The sequence below is a fragment of the Thamnophis elegans genome, chromosome 11 (genome assembly GCF_009769535.1).
Source record: "Thamnophis elegans isolate rThaEle1 chromosome 11, rThaEle1.pri, whole genome shotgun sequence".
In the NCBI taxonomy this organism is placed as follows: Eukaryota; Metazoa; Chordata; class Lepidosauria; order Squamata; family Colubridae; genus Thamnophis; species Thamnophis elegans.
Genome location: NC_045551.1, coordinates 38,692,345 through 38,710,500, shown reverse-complemented (window position 1 = coordinate 38,710,500; position 18,156 = coordinate 38,692,345). Strand labels below are relative to the sequence as shown.

General features: G+C 38.4%; 1 protein-coding gene across 1 annotated transcript in view; it reads right to left on the bottom strand.

Moving 5' to 3' along the window:
- Positions 1 to 10,719: 10,719 nt before the first annotated feature.
- RASA3 (RAS p21 protein activator 3) overlaps positions 10,720 to 18,156 on the bottom strand; it is a 133,506-nt gene continuing 126,069 nt past the window's right edge. The window contains exons 19-24 of the mRNA XM_032226728.1: positions 17,493 to 17,599; positions 17,208 to 17,290; positions 16,205 to 16,413; positions 15,324 to 15,427; positions 13,361 to 13,544; positions 10,720 to 12,179 (exon numbers count right to left, since the gene is read on the bottom strand). Coding sequence (XP_032082619.1) covers positions 12,131 to 12,179; positions 13,361 to 13,544; positions 15,324 to 15,427; positions 16,205 to 16,413; positions 17,208 to 17,290; positions 17,493 to 17,599 — 736 coding nt within the window. The 3' untranslated portion in view covers positions 10,720 to 12,130. The remainder of the gene's footprint in view (positions 12,180 to 13,360; positions 13,545 to 15,323; positions 15,428 to 16,204; positions 16,414 to 17,207; positions 17,291 to 17,492; positions 17,600 to 18,156) is intronic.

Below are 18,156 nucleotides of genomic sequence, written 5' to 3'. Positions count from 1 at the left end.
TAATCTCTGTCATTGATGCTCGGAGCAAACTAAAAACAATGTGATTATTCCATGGTGTATCTCAGCTCTGCAAATTCAGAGAAAGCTGTCTTAACAACGACTTCCAGTGCATCTTGCAAATGATTTATGATAAAATGAAGAAATTACTACTGCAGACTGTTGAAGTAGTAATGATTACTTAGAATGTATGAACAAATAAAAGCAGCATGGGAGCAAATGTACACCCTTGATGAGAATAAGGTGTTTTTGCAGCATTGGACCTGAACATCACTGGACGGACGGCATCACTTTGAGCTTATTATACCAGAAAAAAATTCCCACCACCAAATTTTTAAAGAAAAAAAAAACATTCATCACCAGATGTGTTTTAGGTGACTTACTGTGGTCAATATTAGTAAATACAGGTAGTCCTTGACTTATGACCACATTTCAGCCCAAAACGCCTGTTGCTAAGCAAAACAGTTGTTAAGTGAGTTCTACCCCATTTTATGAACTTTCTTGCAACTGTTGTCAAGTAAATTACTGTGGTTGTTAAGTTAGCCACACATTTGTGCAGTAAGTATGGCTTACCCATTGACTTTGCTTGCCAGAATGTTGCAAAACACAACCTTGGGACACTGCAAACATTATAAATACGAGTTAGTTGCCAAACACCTGGACTTTGATTGTGTGACCAACGAATGAGTGAGGATTACTTGTAATTCAACTCAAGAAATCACTCCTGCTCTAAAAATTCATTGCTGTTTTACATCTTTAGAGGTAACTTACATCAATTAGAATAATATAACTTATATTGCCATTTAAACAGCAGGCAGAAACAGGGGCCTGGGGGTTCATGAGAGTTGTTGCTAGCAGTTCACTCTCTTATTTAAATCAGTTCAGATCAGTTAAATGTTATTGAAAATACTGAGTAAAAATGGCTTCCTCTTTTACAGGCCATTATCTATACCAAATCTATCTAATTAAAAGGAGAAAACAATTTATCTTTATTTTATTTTACCACAAGTTGATTTAAAAACCAGAAGGAAACAGATGGCTTCCCTTAATTTGGTGCCCTTCAGAGGAGCCGCCTGTCCCCGGCCAACATGTGCAATAGTGTAATTTAGGGGTGTCCAATCTTAGTATCTTTAAGACTTGTGGACTTCAACTCCCAGAATTCTCCAGCCATGCCATTAGATTGAGGGAGTTTTTCTATAAATTTACTAATTTGAGAAGATTTGGTTTTGCCCATCTCAATCTCCTATCTTTCAAAACAATGAATTTGCTCTGTGTGTGTGTGTGTGTGTGTGTGTGTGTAGAGAATATTGTGAAATTCATTGCTAGGGCAAAATTTTGCTTTTATCTTCCAGAATACAGTACATCTTCTGTTTCAGTTTCTGCCTTCACATTTAAACATAGATTTTCTGAAAAAGCTGCTCAGATATTAGCACTGTTTTCTCTAAAACTACCACAAGCTTGTGACACTGCTTTTTCCTTCTCTGCTTGGTTGTTATTATTTTGTTTGCTTGATTAGTATTTCTAGCTAGCTTTGCCAAAAGACAAGAAGTCTATAATTTGCTTCTGCCACCCTGGGGATGTCAGAGTCCCTGCTTGTCCTGCCACCATGGTGTGTTGCTAGGATAGGCATAGGAAGTGTTGGCAGGAAGTATGGAACTTTGGAATGGGTAGTTATTAAGAGAGTGTCATTGTTTAGAATGTTCTAATTATTGTCTACACTATTTGTGATTAAATTTAGCAAATCTTCTCAACATCTGAGTCCTCCAGGACTGGGAATGCTGGAGGGGGAAGAGAGAAACAAGTATTGTAATGTGCACCCAGATGTTCTCACAAAAGTAATCTATGTCCCTTACTCTTTTTACATAAACATTTTCCAATTTAGCAATTTATTTCATTTCAGTGATGAGGTTATGCTCCACTGGACTCTATTTTCAGATCCTCTCTTTCCCACAGCACTTGATTCTTGAACAGAAACCACATTGGGTAGCCAAAAATCTAACGGTGTAGCCATAGTCTAATTAAAAATAGAACAAAACAAAAAGTCTGAAGTGAGGTACAGCTGAAACCACCCTTATATCTTTTTTTCCTGTGAAACAGTGGGGACCGTACTGCACTCATTATATCAAATCCAGCTGTACTACATCTGCATCAGCATGGATTTGTCCACTCTTTCACTAGCATGAGGAGATGGATTGACAATGCCATTTATTTAGGAGCTGCAGTGGTTTTGCTAGCTCTACTCCCAGCTGCAAAACTCCAGTCACTTTAGAAATCTAACACAGATGAACAACTAATGAGCCACACAATGCATTTAAGGGATATACCATTCCTAGTACAATATATTGCTTAACACAGAAGTGATTTTTAAAAATCCCTGATGTCCAACCTTTTGTTTACTGCTGTCCACTCTAGCAGATGTGGCTTGTCCGTGGCTGATCTCTTTATCTTTGTTAATTTCATACACTTTCTTCTTTATCACTCTCAGACTGAGTGGGAGAAGAAAAAGCAACATTTAATCCCCTTGCATAGGGATTCAACTGAACAACTAAAAATAAATTGGAATTAGATTATTAGATTAGATTAGATTGCTTTTATTTATAGGCCGCCCTTTTCCCTGAGGGGACTCAGGGCGGCTTACAACCTATAGGGAGGGGATATACGTAATGACATATACAGACAATACATAATTAAAAATAGAAGCAACATTCATTCATCATTGATGAATGGGTGGGGACGGATCCCAATCTTTAACCCCAGGCCTGGCGGGATAGCCAGATCTTAAGGGCTGTGCGGAAGGTCTGGAGGGTGGTGAGGGTACGAATCTCCATGGAGAGGTCGTTCCAAAGGGTCAGAGCTACTACTGAAAAGGCTCTCCTCCGCGTAGTTGCCAGTCGGCACTGGCTGGCAGATGGAACTTGGAGGAGGCCTAATCTGTGTGATCTAATCGGTCGTGAGGAGGTAATTGGCAGGAGGCGGTCTCTCAAGTACCCAGATCCACTACCATGAAGGGCTTTATGGGTGGTAAGTAGCACCTTGAAGCGCACCCGGAGATCAACAGGTAGCCAGCGCAGCTCGCGGAGGATAGGTGTTATGTGGGCGAATCGAGGAGCACCCACAATCACTCACGCGGCCGCATTCTGGACTAGCTGAAGTCGCCGGATGCTCTTCAAGGGCAGCCCCATGTAGAGCACGTTGCAGTATTCCAGCCTAGAGGTCACAAGGGCACGAGTGACTGTTGTGAGAGCCTCCCTGTTCAGGTAGGGTCGCAACTGGCGCACCAGGCGAACCTGGGCAAATGCCCCCCTGGTCACAGCCGACAGATGGTGATCAAAGGTCAGCTGTGGGTCCAGGAGGACTCCCAAGTTGCGAACCCTGTCTGAGGGGTATAATATTTGGCCCCCCAGCCTGAGTGATGGAACACTAGCCAAATTATTGGGAGGGAAACACAACAGCCACTCGGTCTTCTCCGGGTTGAGTACAAGCTTGTTAGTCCTCATCCAGTCCCTAACGGCTTCAAGACCCCGGTTCATCATGTCCACCGCTTCATTGAGTTGGCACGGGGCGGACAAATACAACTGCGTATTGTCCGCGTATTGGTGGTATCTTATCCCGTGCCTCCGAATGATCTCGCCCAGCGGTTTCATGTAGATGTTAAATAGTAGGGGGGACAGGACCGACCCCTGCGGCACCCCATATGTTAGGGGCCTAGGGGTCGATCTCTGCCCCCCAATCAACACCGACTGCGACCTGTCCGAGAGGTAGGAGGAGAACCACTGCAAAACAGTGCCTCCCACCCCCACCTCCCGCAGTCGTCGCAGAAGGATACCATGGTCGATGGTATCGAAAGCCGCCGAGAGGTCAAGGAGAACCAAGATGGAGGCATGGCCTCCATCCCTGGCTCTCCAGAGATCATCGGTCAATGCGACCAAAGCGGTTTCTGTGCTGTAACCAGGCCTGAAGCCGGACTGGAATGGGTCAAGGTAACTTGCTTCCTCCAAGGACCGCTGAAGCTGGGAGGCCACCACCTTCTCAACAACCTTCAGAATCCTTCAGAATTCAGAGCAATAGCTTATATTTCATCTTTCTTAATATGTCATTACTAAAGAGTAAATAAATTTTATATAAGGGGATGATGGCAAAAAATTTAAATGGGAATTGCAGCTCTGCGCATATTTAGTTCTGCATGATGGACATAAAAAGGGATCAGCGCTATACCTGTGTTGCTGTGACTGCCATCTTGGCTATTATTATCCTTTGGTGAATGATTATGATTCTATACAGTTCAAGCTAAAACAGAATTGAACCAGGAGAACAGGAGAACAATGCAATAAGATTCAGCAAAACCACCAACATTAAAAGTTCTACCAGGTAAGAGTTGGCGACTGGGGAACTGTGTCATAGCAATTGCTCTTATGGCAGGGAACCTTAGGGAGTAACATTGAAGGACTTCCCACCTGATAGCTATGCTGTTGGGTGCCATGTTCTATCCTCCTATTTCTCCATTTCTATGAAATCACTCAGGATGGTCATCACGGGTTTTAAAGTTGATTGTCACTCATATGCAGAAGATACTCAGATGTGATAATGTCTCAGTAGGGGAAACTGTTCACGTCCCTGAACCAATGTCTGACTTCAGTGATAGAATGGATGGGAACTATTAAACAGAGGCTGGATCTCACTAAATATAATATATTGCAAATATAATGGGGAGATTATCTATAAAAATATGTGTGTGTGTGTGTGTGTGTGTGAGTGAGTGAGTGAGTGTGTGTGTGTGTTCCAGCATAACTCTGGAACGGCTCGAGCAATTTCAACCAAACTTGGTACATAGATGACTTATTCTCTGGAAACAAATACTGTGGGGGTAAGACACCCCTAACATTCCTCAGTGTGTGTATTCTGTTAAGATACAGCCTGTTGTGTCTTAAATGGCTTCTATTGTACTGCTGTAAAATGGCTTCTATTGTGCAGCGCAGTGGAGTTGCCATGATAACAGCTTCACAGCACTCCACAAGGGGGTTCCCTCTGGTAAGGAGGAAAATCCAACATTAGAAACTATTTTTTGTCCGGACATTTTCCCCCTATAAATAAATACCCTGGCAATGCCGGGTTCTGCTTATACTAGTTTGTTATAAATAGGATTGTGTGCTCTCTGAAAAAAATAGTACTGCATTTACAGGTACTCTTATCTCTTACTTTACAATTTTCTTTTTTGTTATAAAAAGTACCTTGTATCTAAAAATAGGTTACATGACCTTCAAGTAAGGTCCTTCAATTGCCCCTGGTATATCTTGGACACGTTCATCACATTTTCTTGGCAAGAGTATGGAAACTGTGTGTGCCATTGCATTCCAGAATGTTTTTGGCTTCTTCACTTTAATTTCTACTTAAGGTCATTTCTATATTTTTACATAAGGTCATTTACATAAAGTATTTGTGGCATTTCCTTGCAGAGATACCTTCTGGTGGAATACAATTGCATTAGGACTCACAATAAAAGCAGACAATAGTTTGGTGCAAAAGAATGTAGGACGCGGTGATTACGGTGGCTGATTCTACAAAAGAGTTCCAATGAGTTCAACTTGCCCTTCAGTAATTCTATTATTGGAACAAAATTGAAAGGTTTGAGCCCCTGTTAGAAAGCCATTCTATTTATCCATGAGTGTATTTGAAATGCAGATCAAAGTCTCTTCTCTGCCCATTTCCTCCCTGTCATGTAAATTTTATCTATCATTATCACATGCCTTTCATTGACATCCTTTTTCTTAAGTTAAAAGTTCCCAAAGATTCCCAATTTTTTTCTTCAAAAGGTCCTTTGAGTGCTTCCCCAATCATTTTGGTTGTCCTCTAATCTTTTTTCCCCTCCTGTAATCAAATACTTCTTTTTCAATTATTGGGAAAAGGTTGGATCACATTTAATACTGAATGCTTTCAAATTTCAAGAGTTCAGGAATCAGTAGTGGTGTTATCAGTAGATAATGAATTATATTTCAATAGCACATTTAGAACAGCTGGTTTGGCACCTGAAAATACAGACCAAATTCTATGTGCATAATAAAGGTTTTTAAATCCACTTGTGGGCTGTCAGCAGCTGACCTCTCCAGCAGCTGAATCAGAATCTGCGGCATGAGAGTCATTTTGCATGATTGTGCTATAATAACCATAGCTTGTTAAACAACACACAAAGCTCAATCGACATGCCAAATTGAACCAAACCAAAGAAATATGCTGCAGCTTAGCCAGTTGATTAGATCCAATCACTGCTGTTTGCAAATTGTGGATTAGGGCTTTATGTGTTTCAAATGCTGTATTAGTCCAGATTGGTTTTTTTCCATATATGTTTTTTTTTAATTGGTATTAGATTTTGTATGCTATCCAGAGTTTGCTGGAGTGGACAGATGTATTTAATGAAAAAATATTATGCAATCTCAGGTGGCGATGATTTGGTAACCCTGGCTAAACAAATTGAGCCTTAACATGAAAGCAAACAATTATAGGCATTGTACAAATCAATAAACTGAAATTAAGCAAACAACATTACTGTAAATCTCATTAGATAACCAATGGAGCTGGCTGAGCTTAGGCTGGGTTATAAGTATATTATTCTTACGCCATTAGATTGATAACATCACTTTTACAGAATTGTGACAATAATATATTGTATGTACAGAATTGTGACAATAATATATTGTATGTAAGGTAGATTAGACAAATTTATTCTAGGTAAACATATTCATAGCTACAGTAGATAGTAGCAGCTAAAAAAGAACTCCCCGATACTTGAGCAACATGACAATTAGAGAAAGAATGAAAGAGAGTTGAAGGCTGTTCTCTTCGAACCCTGCTTCATTGGAACATCTGGAAAATCACAATGAAGAACAGAATGTTGGACCACACATTCAGACTTCTTATATTATTACCAAATTACACTTGCATCTGACTGTTACATAGAAATGCTTTTTACCAGCGAAGATCTTCTTCTGTACTCAGTACTTCTTCTTTACCTGAAATTTCTAGAAAAAGGAAAAGTTACATTAGATTTGTAAACAGAGTCCTGGAATCTCATTTTGTTCCAAAGACTGTCTTTCTCCCCTTGAATTGTAGGGCGGATATCAGAATATGTAAATTAATAATGTCTGCAATGAGTAAGAAGTTATGGCTCTTGTAGCAAAAGGCAGGGAACTACAGTACCTTGCAACCCAAAGGTGCTTTCTTTCAGCACCTTTGGGACAAACATGGCCTGGATGATGAAGAATCTTCATAGACACTTGTTGCAACTAATCTTTCAATTAATTATACTAATGGTAGCACAATGTAGGGTTTTTTCTCCTCTCCAAGCTATCTAGCTGGGTAAGGAAGTCTTTTTCCCCCCATTAAGACTAAAGCTTAATAGAGGCGAGGTTTAAATAACTGTGACAAACTGTTACAAATGTTCTTTCTCAAATATTATTTAATAATGTGATTTCTAAGTTTCTTACCTGCTTTTTGCAAAGTCTTTTCAATTAGACCAGCTAGTTCAGGCTTCAGTGCATGACCACCGAGTCTGACATTCTTACATCTGTGAAGATCAGGGGTTTCTGCAACTCGGTGGGTGCCTGGGGATAGCTTAGTTGCAAAAGTCACACCTTGGAGTCGTTTCCTGTGTGCTACAGCTATAGCCTTTGGCATCTTTTGATTCTTCATGTTAACTGATCATGGAAAATAATGAAGTCCTGTTTAAGTTATGTATTTCCTTAATCTGCCTTGAAAACATGTGGCTTTTTATTCACACTGAATTGTTGCAGTTTCTATGACATCACAAAAGAGACTAAAACAATTGCCACAGTCACCAACATTGCTCAGCTTGAAGATTCTTCTAAATCCGGTATGTACTCAATTTAGGATTTTACTTTAGATTTCAAAATTTGAGGCAGCTTTTAAAAATATAGTTGGTATGATATAGTGATTCAGGAAGTGAGTATTACTCATTTTTAATGACAAAGAACTTTTAGCATTCAATTAAATACGTATCATTGCTAACCAGAGGTGGGTTGCTGCCGTTTCAGCCCGGATCATCCGAACTGGTAGTAGTGGCAGTGGGAGGCTCCGCCCACCCACCTGGACATTTCTGCACATGCACAGAAGCGTTGCGCACAGGAGAGCGTGCCCAAACCGGTAGTAAAAATTGGCAACCCACCACTGTTGATAACTATCTCCAATACCATTACTGATTTTTAAAAATACAATGTAAACTATCTACATAATTTGGGGCTTTGTCATTCAATTCCTTGACTTTTCCATTACTCTACAAAATACATCGTTCCGAATTCAGCTGCTGATACAGAAAACTGTATTCCTTTTCTTTTTTTTAAAGGAGGAAATACTAGGAAAAAATGGAGAAAAAGGAAACAAAAGAAAACAAAAGATGCAAATAAACCCATTTCAGAAGATAAGTCAACTGGAAATAATGCAACAGAAAGGTTGAGAAGGAAACACACACTTTCCCATTTCCAAAAAATTCTTCACATAACTACTTCTGTGATGTTAAGCTATGAACATGTGTAGGTGAAATAGCGCTTTATTTTTGTATTCCTTTCTTATTTTTCAGGCACTTAACATTCTCACAATGGTAAGGTCAAACCTTTTAATTAGGTAGATTTACCTAAGTAATTTTATACTGTACTCTTTTTATCCAATGCAAAAATGGACTATCAAATAATTTAGTTGATTGTATGCCTACAACTGTTTCACAGATTAAATTTAGTTAATCTTTTATTGCATTAATCCTTCGCAGGGGGTGGGTGGGTTAAGATACTGGAAGCTGAACACTTAATTATTTACTTGATTACAGATATTCCTTGACCCAGGACTACAACTGGGACCAGAATTTCTGTTGCTAAGCAAAGCAGTTAAATGAATCTGGCAGTTATTAAGCGAATTCAGTTGCCCTCTTTGACTTTGCTTGTCGGGAGCCATCAGGGAAAGTTGCAAATGGTGATCGTTTGACCCAGGATGTTGTAACTGTTGTAAATACATGCCAGTTGCCAAGTGCCTCAATTTTTTTCATGTGGCGGTGGTGATGCTGTGAAGGCCAAAAGTGCGAGGACCAGTCATAAGTCACTTTTTTTAGTATCTTGTAACTTTGCTAAATTGGTTGCAAGTTGAGAAGTACCTATATTTACAAGCATGACCCCTGATTCTTAAAATATATTATTTCATATTTTCTTCCTTATATTATTAAAGAATTAGAGTGGTGCAATGGCCTAGAGGTGGAGCTCTCGCCTCAGAATCAGGAGACTGAGTTCAATCCTAGGTAAGAGGCAGATATTTCTCTCTTTGGGCACAATGAGACTATATCAGCTGTGAACTCCGCATTGGCAACAGGAAGGGCATTCAGCCAGTAAACAGCTCCATTCAGTTGCCCTGACTCCACCCCGATTCAAGGGATTACGAGGTCATTAAAAGACAAAAAAATATTTTATTAAATAATTACTTCTGAACATTTTTTTTTAAAAAAATGGGATTGTTTTGTTTATAACTGGGCCAATTAACACTAGATTTCATTGATAGCCAAAGCAATACTGCTTCTCTGCTGCTCTATATGGTTTGAAAACAAAAGGAGGCTTTCTCCAAAGTGAATCAGAATTGATGGCTGTTAGTTGATTAATTGATTGGTCAAACAGATAAAGCCAATATCCCTTTGCAGTGCAAACTCTTTGATGAAATGTTGCTGTAGCCACTGTGTATACCTAGCTGAAGAGTCAGCTTCTACCTTTTAAAGAGGTTGTCAATATTGAGTTTGTAATGAATACACATACGCTTTTCAGAAATAAAACACTTTTTAATTGGCAAATAGAACACACATTGCAGGTCATTAGTATTTTGTCAAAAGACTATTAAGTTACAAATAATTTTTTTTAAAAAAAACTGGCAGTTTTGAGCACACGGTGCTGTTTTTCCCTAGCACTTCTGTTGGCAATTGGTAGGTTATAAATTTTCACCTTGTATTTCCTAATGTAGCCCAATGCTAAGAACAAGAACCCTTCAAAATAGACGCTCCAAGAAAGATTTGTCCTTCTCTCCTTTGTATGGATTTGTCTTTGTGGGGGTGGTTTTGCAGACATCACTTTTAATATTAGAATCTAAAGAAGCTTTGCGTCAACTTGAATGTTCATTTATTGTGGTCCAAGAGTAGTCTCAGGTAGCCTGTAACATACGTCACATTACTTTGACTTTTGTCAAAGCCCAACATGCAGTGAATCAGACTCTTAGAAAAGCTATGACATAACCAATCAGCTATATTGGGTTGGATCCAGAGAGTTAGGCATATCTAGGTTAACTGAAATATACAAGGCTTATGATGGTCATAACAAACGTCCTAGCTATCAGAGGAGCTTAAAGTGCAACTAACTTGATCTGGGTCCAAACCATTTTATAATTTTATAGCGCACATACACACACCCACATCAAACACCCCCCTCCCAACAATATTTATTTGCATTCATGAGGTATGCTGCACATTCCCATTTCAACTATTCAGGGGAATCTGTGGAGAGGGGATGTTAAAAGGTCAATATTGTGATTGTGTGGTTGTCATCTTGATTTTTTTTAAAAAAAATATCTTATGCTCTGCATCTACTCATAACATATTAACGAAGTACAACTGTATGATAATGTGATGAAAACAACCCGAACTAAACATATCTTTCATTCTTGAAGCTCTTGAAATACTTCTTGTTTATATGCTTATACATAACAATCAGGTTGTGCGAGGAGAACAGGAAATTCAGCCTCATGCAACATTCAGTATAAAACTTCTATAACTTTCTGTTAAGATCTCTTTACTGATATCTTGCTGCTAACACCTTATCTTGCAACTTTAAGGGAGCATGAAGAGTTAATATTACATTATAGCTTTGCCTTCTTGTCTGTTTCATATGGAATGTTTTCCTACATCAATAATACTTCTATGTAGGTTGTGCAAACCATCTTGTAAAAAATCTTTGTCTCTATTCCTTGCTGAAATGTTTTAGTATGTTGCCGTCAACCTCGCTAGAAAAGAAATAGGTTTTTGTATCAGAGACTATAGCCATTTTTCGCTTTCCAAATTCCCTGAGGAAAAACCTGATGAGGTCACCTACAGTACTACTTATTAAGTCAACTTTTTACTGATTAATTTTATCTCCAATTTTATTGACATCATCATCATCAAATGTCATCAAAAAAGAAGTGTGTGCTCACTTCACTCATTGAGAAATTGCTTACAGTTGATTTTATTTCTTACATGGAAATATTACAGATGTAAGAAATGTATTGCATTTGAAATGGCCCTTAAATAGTAGAAAATCATTAATTCTGATAATCAAACCATTGTTTTTGCAACTACTCTATGAGCATTCCTTTAGTATACATAAGTTGTTTGAATACGTATTTATTCAGGTTTATAACATTTTAAGTTTATAGGAAAAAAATAGAAATTGATTGCCTTTGTGGAAACAATTTTGTATCAAAAAATTCCAGGGAGTACCATTAAATAGTAGACTTTCTTTTTAGAAGCCAGTTCTTCTTAAACCAATAATATGCTGCTAATGCTAATAAAATACCCTGTTGTTCAGTCTTCTTAGGGTCAAGGCAAGCTCCAGTGAGGGGAAATTACATCTATAACCAACTGGGCTTTGCTTCATTAAAAAGCAAATGCTGCAAAGCTTTTCCTAATTGCTCTGTGGCATAATGCAAAGTAGCCCCTAGTCAGCCATCAAAAATTAGAAATCTAGAAAAAGGCTCTCGGCCATGTAAAAGGAGTGTGGAAGTTGTCAATATGAAGTCCACAGGCTTTGATCATTGAACTGATCGGTAGATTCCAAGAAACCAGAGCAACACTTTTAAAAATGCAGAACACATATGATGAAAACCACCTAGAAGGCAGAGTTCCTTCATTAAGGAACACCAGATCTGGTTAACACCAGATGAATAAAGTGCATAGCAACAATTGTAATAGTTCTTGGAGAGAGAGAAAATACTGAGCAAGCCTCAACAAGCTTGTCATTTGATATGTACATCTTGCTACAGGTGGCTTTTCTCTTTCTTCAGTCCTTCAGCTACACCATCTAATAACTTTCTTCAAACTTCAAATGGAATGAGCTGAGATTTCTGACTATTGCCTTATGTAACTTTGAAAGCTCTTATCACCAATGGGATGTTCCCTAGAAAGTGAAAAGGAAGAGGAAAAAGATGAAAGAAAGACCGGCACGTTTATTCTTCATTTTCAGATTAAAAAGAAAAATCCTCCACAAAAATATATTACTTGAAAATTTTGGTACAAATGGTAGGATATTATTGTGAGATGGACATGCCTATACAGTGCATAATTTTATATGATGATTTAAAGATATAAAAATGCATAATGGAAACCCATGGAATATATATAGACATCTTTGTAACCAACATAGATTGTATAGGTTGAAAATGCAGAGATTTAGGGAATAATTACATGATTATCTGAATTAAGATTAGGCAAAATTAGGCTGTAAAGGAAGAACGAGAAAAGACACAGAGTATGTGATTTGCCTGCATAGGAGATGCCTTATTACATTAAAGAAATATGTTGATAGGAAGACTATGTTAGAAAATGACAGTGGCTGTTCTTGTAGTGAATGAGTGAAATGAATAGCTTTGGTTTGAAATTACAATTTACTTTTCTCGGTTAATGTGGCAGAAGAAACAGGCCATTAATCCATCTAACTGAATATGCTGTAAATAAAATACCAGCATCTTCTGGTATTTGGCAACCTTCTCCAGAACAAAATAGCCTGCTATTTCACTGTTTGTCTAGTTTCCTCTGTAAATATCATGAAGTATTGCAAGAGAAAGGGGGGGGGATTGCCCAAGAGTGTGATTTTTATTGCAATATTGCTATGGATATTTACTTTGACAGAATTACTGCTGGGCATAAGAGTAAATTTATACCTTGTAACTTTCAAGGATTTCAGGTAGGAATCTTTGCCAGCCATGCCTGGAACTACCAATAGAAGTGAATACTTTGTTTCCCCGAAAATATGACCACCCAGAAAGTAAATCCTAGCAATGTAATGTAATTAATGTAATGTAATGTAATGCTAGGGAGTTTCAGAAAAACATATTTCTGCTTCATCGACTATGCAAAAGCCTTTGTGTGGATCACAACAAATTGTGGCAAGTTCTTAAAGAGATGGGCATACCAGACCACCTTATTTCTCTCTTGTTGCATTTTATGAGCAACAACTCAACAAAGGCAACAAATCTATCTATTGCAGGCCATTAGCAAACTGAAACTTAACCAACATTCCTTGTTTCAATAGGGAGCCAACTGCTGTTTCAATAGTGCTTGAGAGCATCCCATACTTACTGGCTTCCGTATTTTGTCTTCTTGAACTTATCCCTCTTATACTGGGCGTGTTCCTGTTCTAAGGTTTTAATATTTGCTATAATCTGTTTTAGTGTCTTATAGGTCTCTTGAGGATCATCAATGACAAAAGTTGAATATTCTTCTTGCTCTGGCCCATCATACACTGATTTGCTGCCACAAGCCTCTGTCAAAAGAGATTTCAAAAAAGAAAGATTGATAACTTGTGAGGCTAATAAGGATTACACATGATCAGGATTCAGTTAATGCTGTATCCTGGGAATGACAAGACAATCTTAAGAATAAAATTGAATAAGAGATAATACATCAGAGTAGTTTGACCATACAAAGAAACCCTGTAAGATCAGGTTTTCATTTGACAATCCAGAGGGAGTCAACTTTAAAAGCTTCCAAGCTGGGCATGGAGATAACAGTATTCATAAAGAGACTGCTAATGAGTTTTTATTGACAGTAGCAAGTTGCCTTCCATTACTGATATTAGCTAAAGATTTATTTTACAAGGTATTTGTCCTTTTTATGATCTTCTTATAACACATACACAATACAGTATATATTTCTCTGCTTTTAAAGCTACCTAAGCTGATGGCCATTAATATGAATTCCTGCAGTCTATATCAGCCTTCCTCAACCTGCTGCCCTCTTGTAGGTATTCTGGGAGTTCAAGTCCCACACATTTTGAGGCCATCAGATAGGAGAAAACTGTTTTGTAGGTGGCTTAGATGGAAAACTATGTGTTGCAAAAGCATATATTAGTGTAAAATGTGCAACATGCAATCTAGAACACTGTAGCATCCTATATGTACTTTTGCAGAGCTGAATTATGGCTTACTTGGGGAAGGAAGGTCTTTATCCCACTATTATACTAGAGTTTTTGTTATTCACCTTGTGTGACCTCACCAATACCTCCATTTGGCTAAATTAAAATCTCATAATTTACATTTATAACCTCTTTACCAAATTATAATCTCTTTATCAAATAAGAGATGTGAAGATTCTTTGTTTTAGAACGGGACTGCAAAATGAAAAGCTGTGAGGTTTCATTCTTTCGATAATGGACCTGATCTGCACTGAGGGTAAAACTTCTACCAATTGGAATGGGACAACTTGCCGCAGCCAACTTGCCACTGCCAACTCACCATGGCCAACTTGCCGCAGGACAACTCATTGTGGCACAATTCAATTTAATTATTTAAAATAATTAAAAATTATTTTAATTTTTGTCATTCATATTTCAATTGGTCTCTCTTTTCTTTAATGATTCTATTCCATCATTTCTTCATTATTAGTGTAATTGTTGTGAGTTGGCCACGGCAAGTTGTCTGTGGTGAGTTGGCTATAGTGAGTAGTTGTAGACCCTCCACCGATAGTAGTAGAAGTTATCTTCCCAGTATAAATGGTAGCCACTGTGAAAGGAATGGGTGCAGTCAGAGTGGGGGATCCTGGGCTATTATTTCAAAAATTCTGTCTTGAAGAACCTGATTGATAGCCCCACTCTCTCTGCAACTGTAATTTAAAAATAAGAAAACATTTGGGCAAAAGCTACTCAGATGATTAACTTCCAATCTAATATTGCCATAAGAAAAAAAATACAAGTCCCTAAACACAAAGATCTAAAAGTGTCTTTAGAGGTGGCCCCAGGATCCAGTGTGATCATTAAAATAATGGGGGGGGGGGGGGACTTTGTGTGCAATGTCACAATGCCTGTACAAAAGCAGCAGAGCTTGTGTCATTTTGGTACAAAACTATTTTCCTCATTTGCTCTCCTTGCCCTCCTTTCCCCATTTTGTAAAGAAAGCGACTTACTCAGAATTGGAGAGTAAAGAGAAAGAGAGAAAAGGCTCAGAAATGGAAGAAAAGTCCACTGTTTTTCAAGAAGTCTCTTAAAATTAAATTTTTATTTAAAACGAGTTCTATAAACAAAACAACAACTCATTTCCATACCCACCTTGCATTTTCTCCAGTTTGGTCATATATAGATTGAATAGGGAGTAGATGCGTTCTGTTTCTCTATCCCCATCGATGTCTAATTGTATATTTGCTGGTAGACCCCTACACAATCATTTAAATATTGTCAGGAACTTTTTGAAACACTGTATTTCATTCATGGGTTGAAATGGGTTTTGATGAAGAGAACAAGATTCCACAATAAAATCATTTTCATTACAGATTGATAACACATTTTAATAAACTGTTAATATAGTGATGTATGAGACAAACAAATTCTAAGGAACAAAATAATGGAAGGAGGAGACATTGCAAACAAGAACCATAACATTTGCATAAAGGAAAGAAAGCATTCTACTGCCTGCAGTGCATTTCAGCCAATCAGGCTGAGGTTATTAAATGCGTGAGTAAAAAGCAAAATCTTCACCTGGCACCTGGCTATCTATCTATCTACCTATCTATCTATCCGTATCCGTATCCGTATCCATCCATCCATCATCATGCATCCATCCTTCATCATCCATCAAATTTTTGAAACTGCCCATCTCCCTCACAGAGGGATTCTGGACAGTATACAAGTAAAAAATATATTAAAACATAAAAACAGTTTGTGAAATTTACAATTTAAAAAGGGAAGAACGGATTAAAAATTAATATTAAAATATTAAAAGAATGCATCTTCTAAGCCTGTCTCATATTGAAAAAGTTACTAGGCTTCTAGAAGGAAAACCAGATAGAGAAGAAAAACTAGGGAGTGTTTAATTCATGTTATCAGACCTGCCTGTTTATCCAGAGCATCAGATCTCATTCTTTCATCATCCACAGGGATACGTCTTATCATCAAATATTTAAAGCAAAATTTAAAGCAGGCAGAGTCCTTACCCAGTACAAGGAGTACAACCAGGAGCATTATCTGCTATAGATTTGCAGCACAACCAGTGCCCATTTAGATACGCAGAAGGATGGTAGACAGTGAGCCGTTTCTTGTTACACTGGCTAACTTTGGTGAGGATATCAATCCAGTCCTTGGCCTCAACACAATTATTGGCCTGAATATAGAGCACTCTTTCAGGCTGAATCACTTGGAACATCTTAAAGGGAGAGAGACAAAAACAACTGATTATTAACAGGGAACAATACTTAAAATGTAATGTTTTAGAAAAAAACTTTTAGGAATATGTATGTTTATCATTGGGTTGCTTAGTGGCTAGTTCTCACTCACACGGTGGCCTTGCATCCTTTGATATGAATTGTGTAGCAATTGGCAGACTATAAATTATATTACAAGATACACCTACACATACATGCAATAGACTGGTCTGAGAAACAGTGACCGACCAAAGTCATTCATGGCTAAGATGGGATTTGAACTCACAGTCTCCCAATTTCTACCATGGTGCCTTGACCACTAGACCAAACTGGTTCCTCCAAGAAACAAGTGTATGGTAGGGGGTTGTACTCTGGGGTGGGCTTCAAAATTTTTAGCAACAGGTTCTCTGCCTGGTTGCTGGGTGGGCATGGCCATGGTGGGCATGGCCTAGTCAGCCTCCTGTACCATGGTGTGTGTGGGGGTGTTTTCTCTCTCTGCGCTCTGGAGGCTTTCCTTGAGCCTTCGGGGGGGGGGGGGGATGACCTTCCCAGGCTCCAGAGGCCCTTCCTAAACTTCTTTTGCCTTCCCCAAGCCTCCACACCTGCCCTGCACTTACTTGCATCCAAAACGGTTCGTGTGGGGACTCCTGGAAAGAGCAGAGTGGGCAGGGCCAGCCAGGAGTGGGATTTGGGTGTTCTCTGAACTGCCCAGAATCTTAGCTAGAGGCTCTCCTGAACTCCTGTGAGCCCCCACCAGCCCACCTCTGGTGCTTAATAGTTAAGGAGAAGTACTTACATTTTTCATTTTGAAGGATTCTTCCTCCAACTTTTCTACAGCCAGAATGTTTTCAATTGGAATGCTACATAATGGATGATCACCTAAATGGGGCATAATTACAAGAAAAAATGTTTCAAAACTCCCTGTATATACAAATATATGTATGTGTTCAGGTTAAAAGTGCATTATTCTGTAGCACTTAAATTATTAATCACCGTTTGTGGGTTTGGGTTTTTTGACGAACTTTCTCCTGGAAAATAGTGTATTGATGTTTAAATTAAAAGGGAAACAAAACCTTTGTACCTTTGTTTTTCTGATAGGTAAATTCATGGTTGCTGAGCCGAAACCACCTCTTCTTGAAGTTCTTCATGCCAAATCTTTTCCTGCCTTGTGCCCTTTTGATCATAAACCTATTGTAAGAAAGTCCACAGCAGTTTTACATAAATATGTACTCAGCCTTGTCAGAAATTGTGCTCTTCTTATAAAGCGAGCAATCTTGACAAATCTCTAAAGGCCAGGAAGCTCTGTACTACAGAAATCATGTTCAAACCATAATATAGCTGCATCCTCATCAAAAACTGCACATTTCAGTTAAGGAGGCACTAGAGAGATAACATGTTGATATTTCTTAAACTCAAATATGGATTTTTCTGAACTGCACATCTACCAGGAAAAGGCTTTTCTTTAAGGGAGCACCAACAAGTACAGCAAGTAGACCAACATCTGGTCTACTTTTTCTATACTCATACACATTGATACATTCAGGAACTTGTAGCTGAATAGTCAAAGCCCTTAACCGAGATGCTTAATAAAAGAGGAAATATATTCTATGACAGAAAGCTGCAGCTAAGTGCCATCTGTCTTTACCATCTTATCTCCATGAAATATTATTATTAACTTTCCTTAAAGTTATTTAGCATCTTTAACACAGCAGGCCAAGCAAAGACCAAAATAAAAAATAAAATAA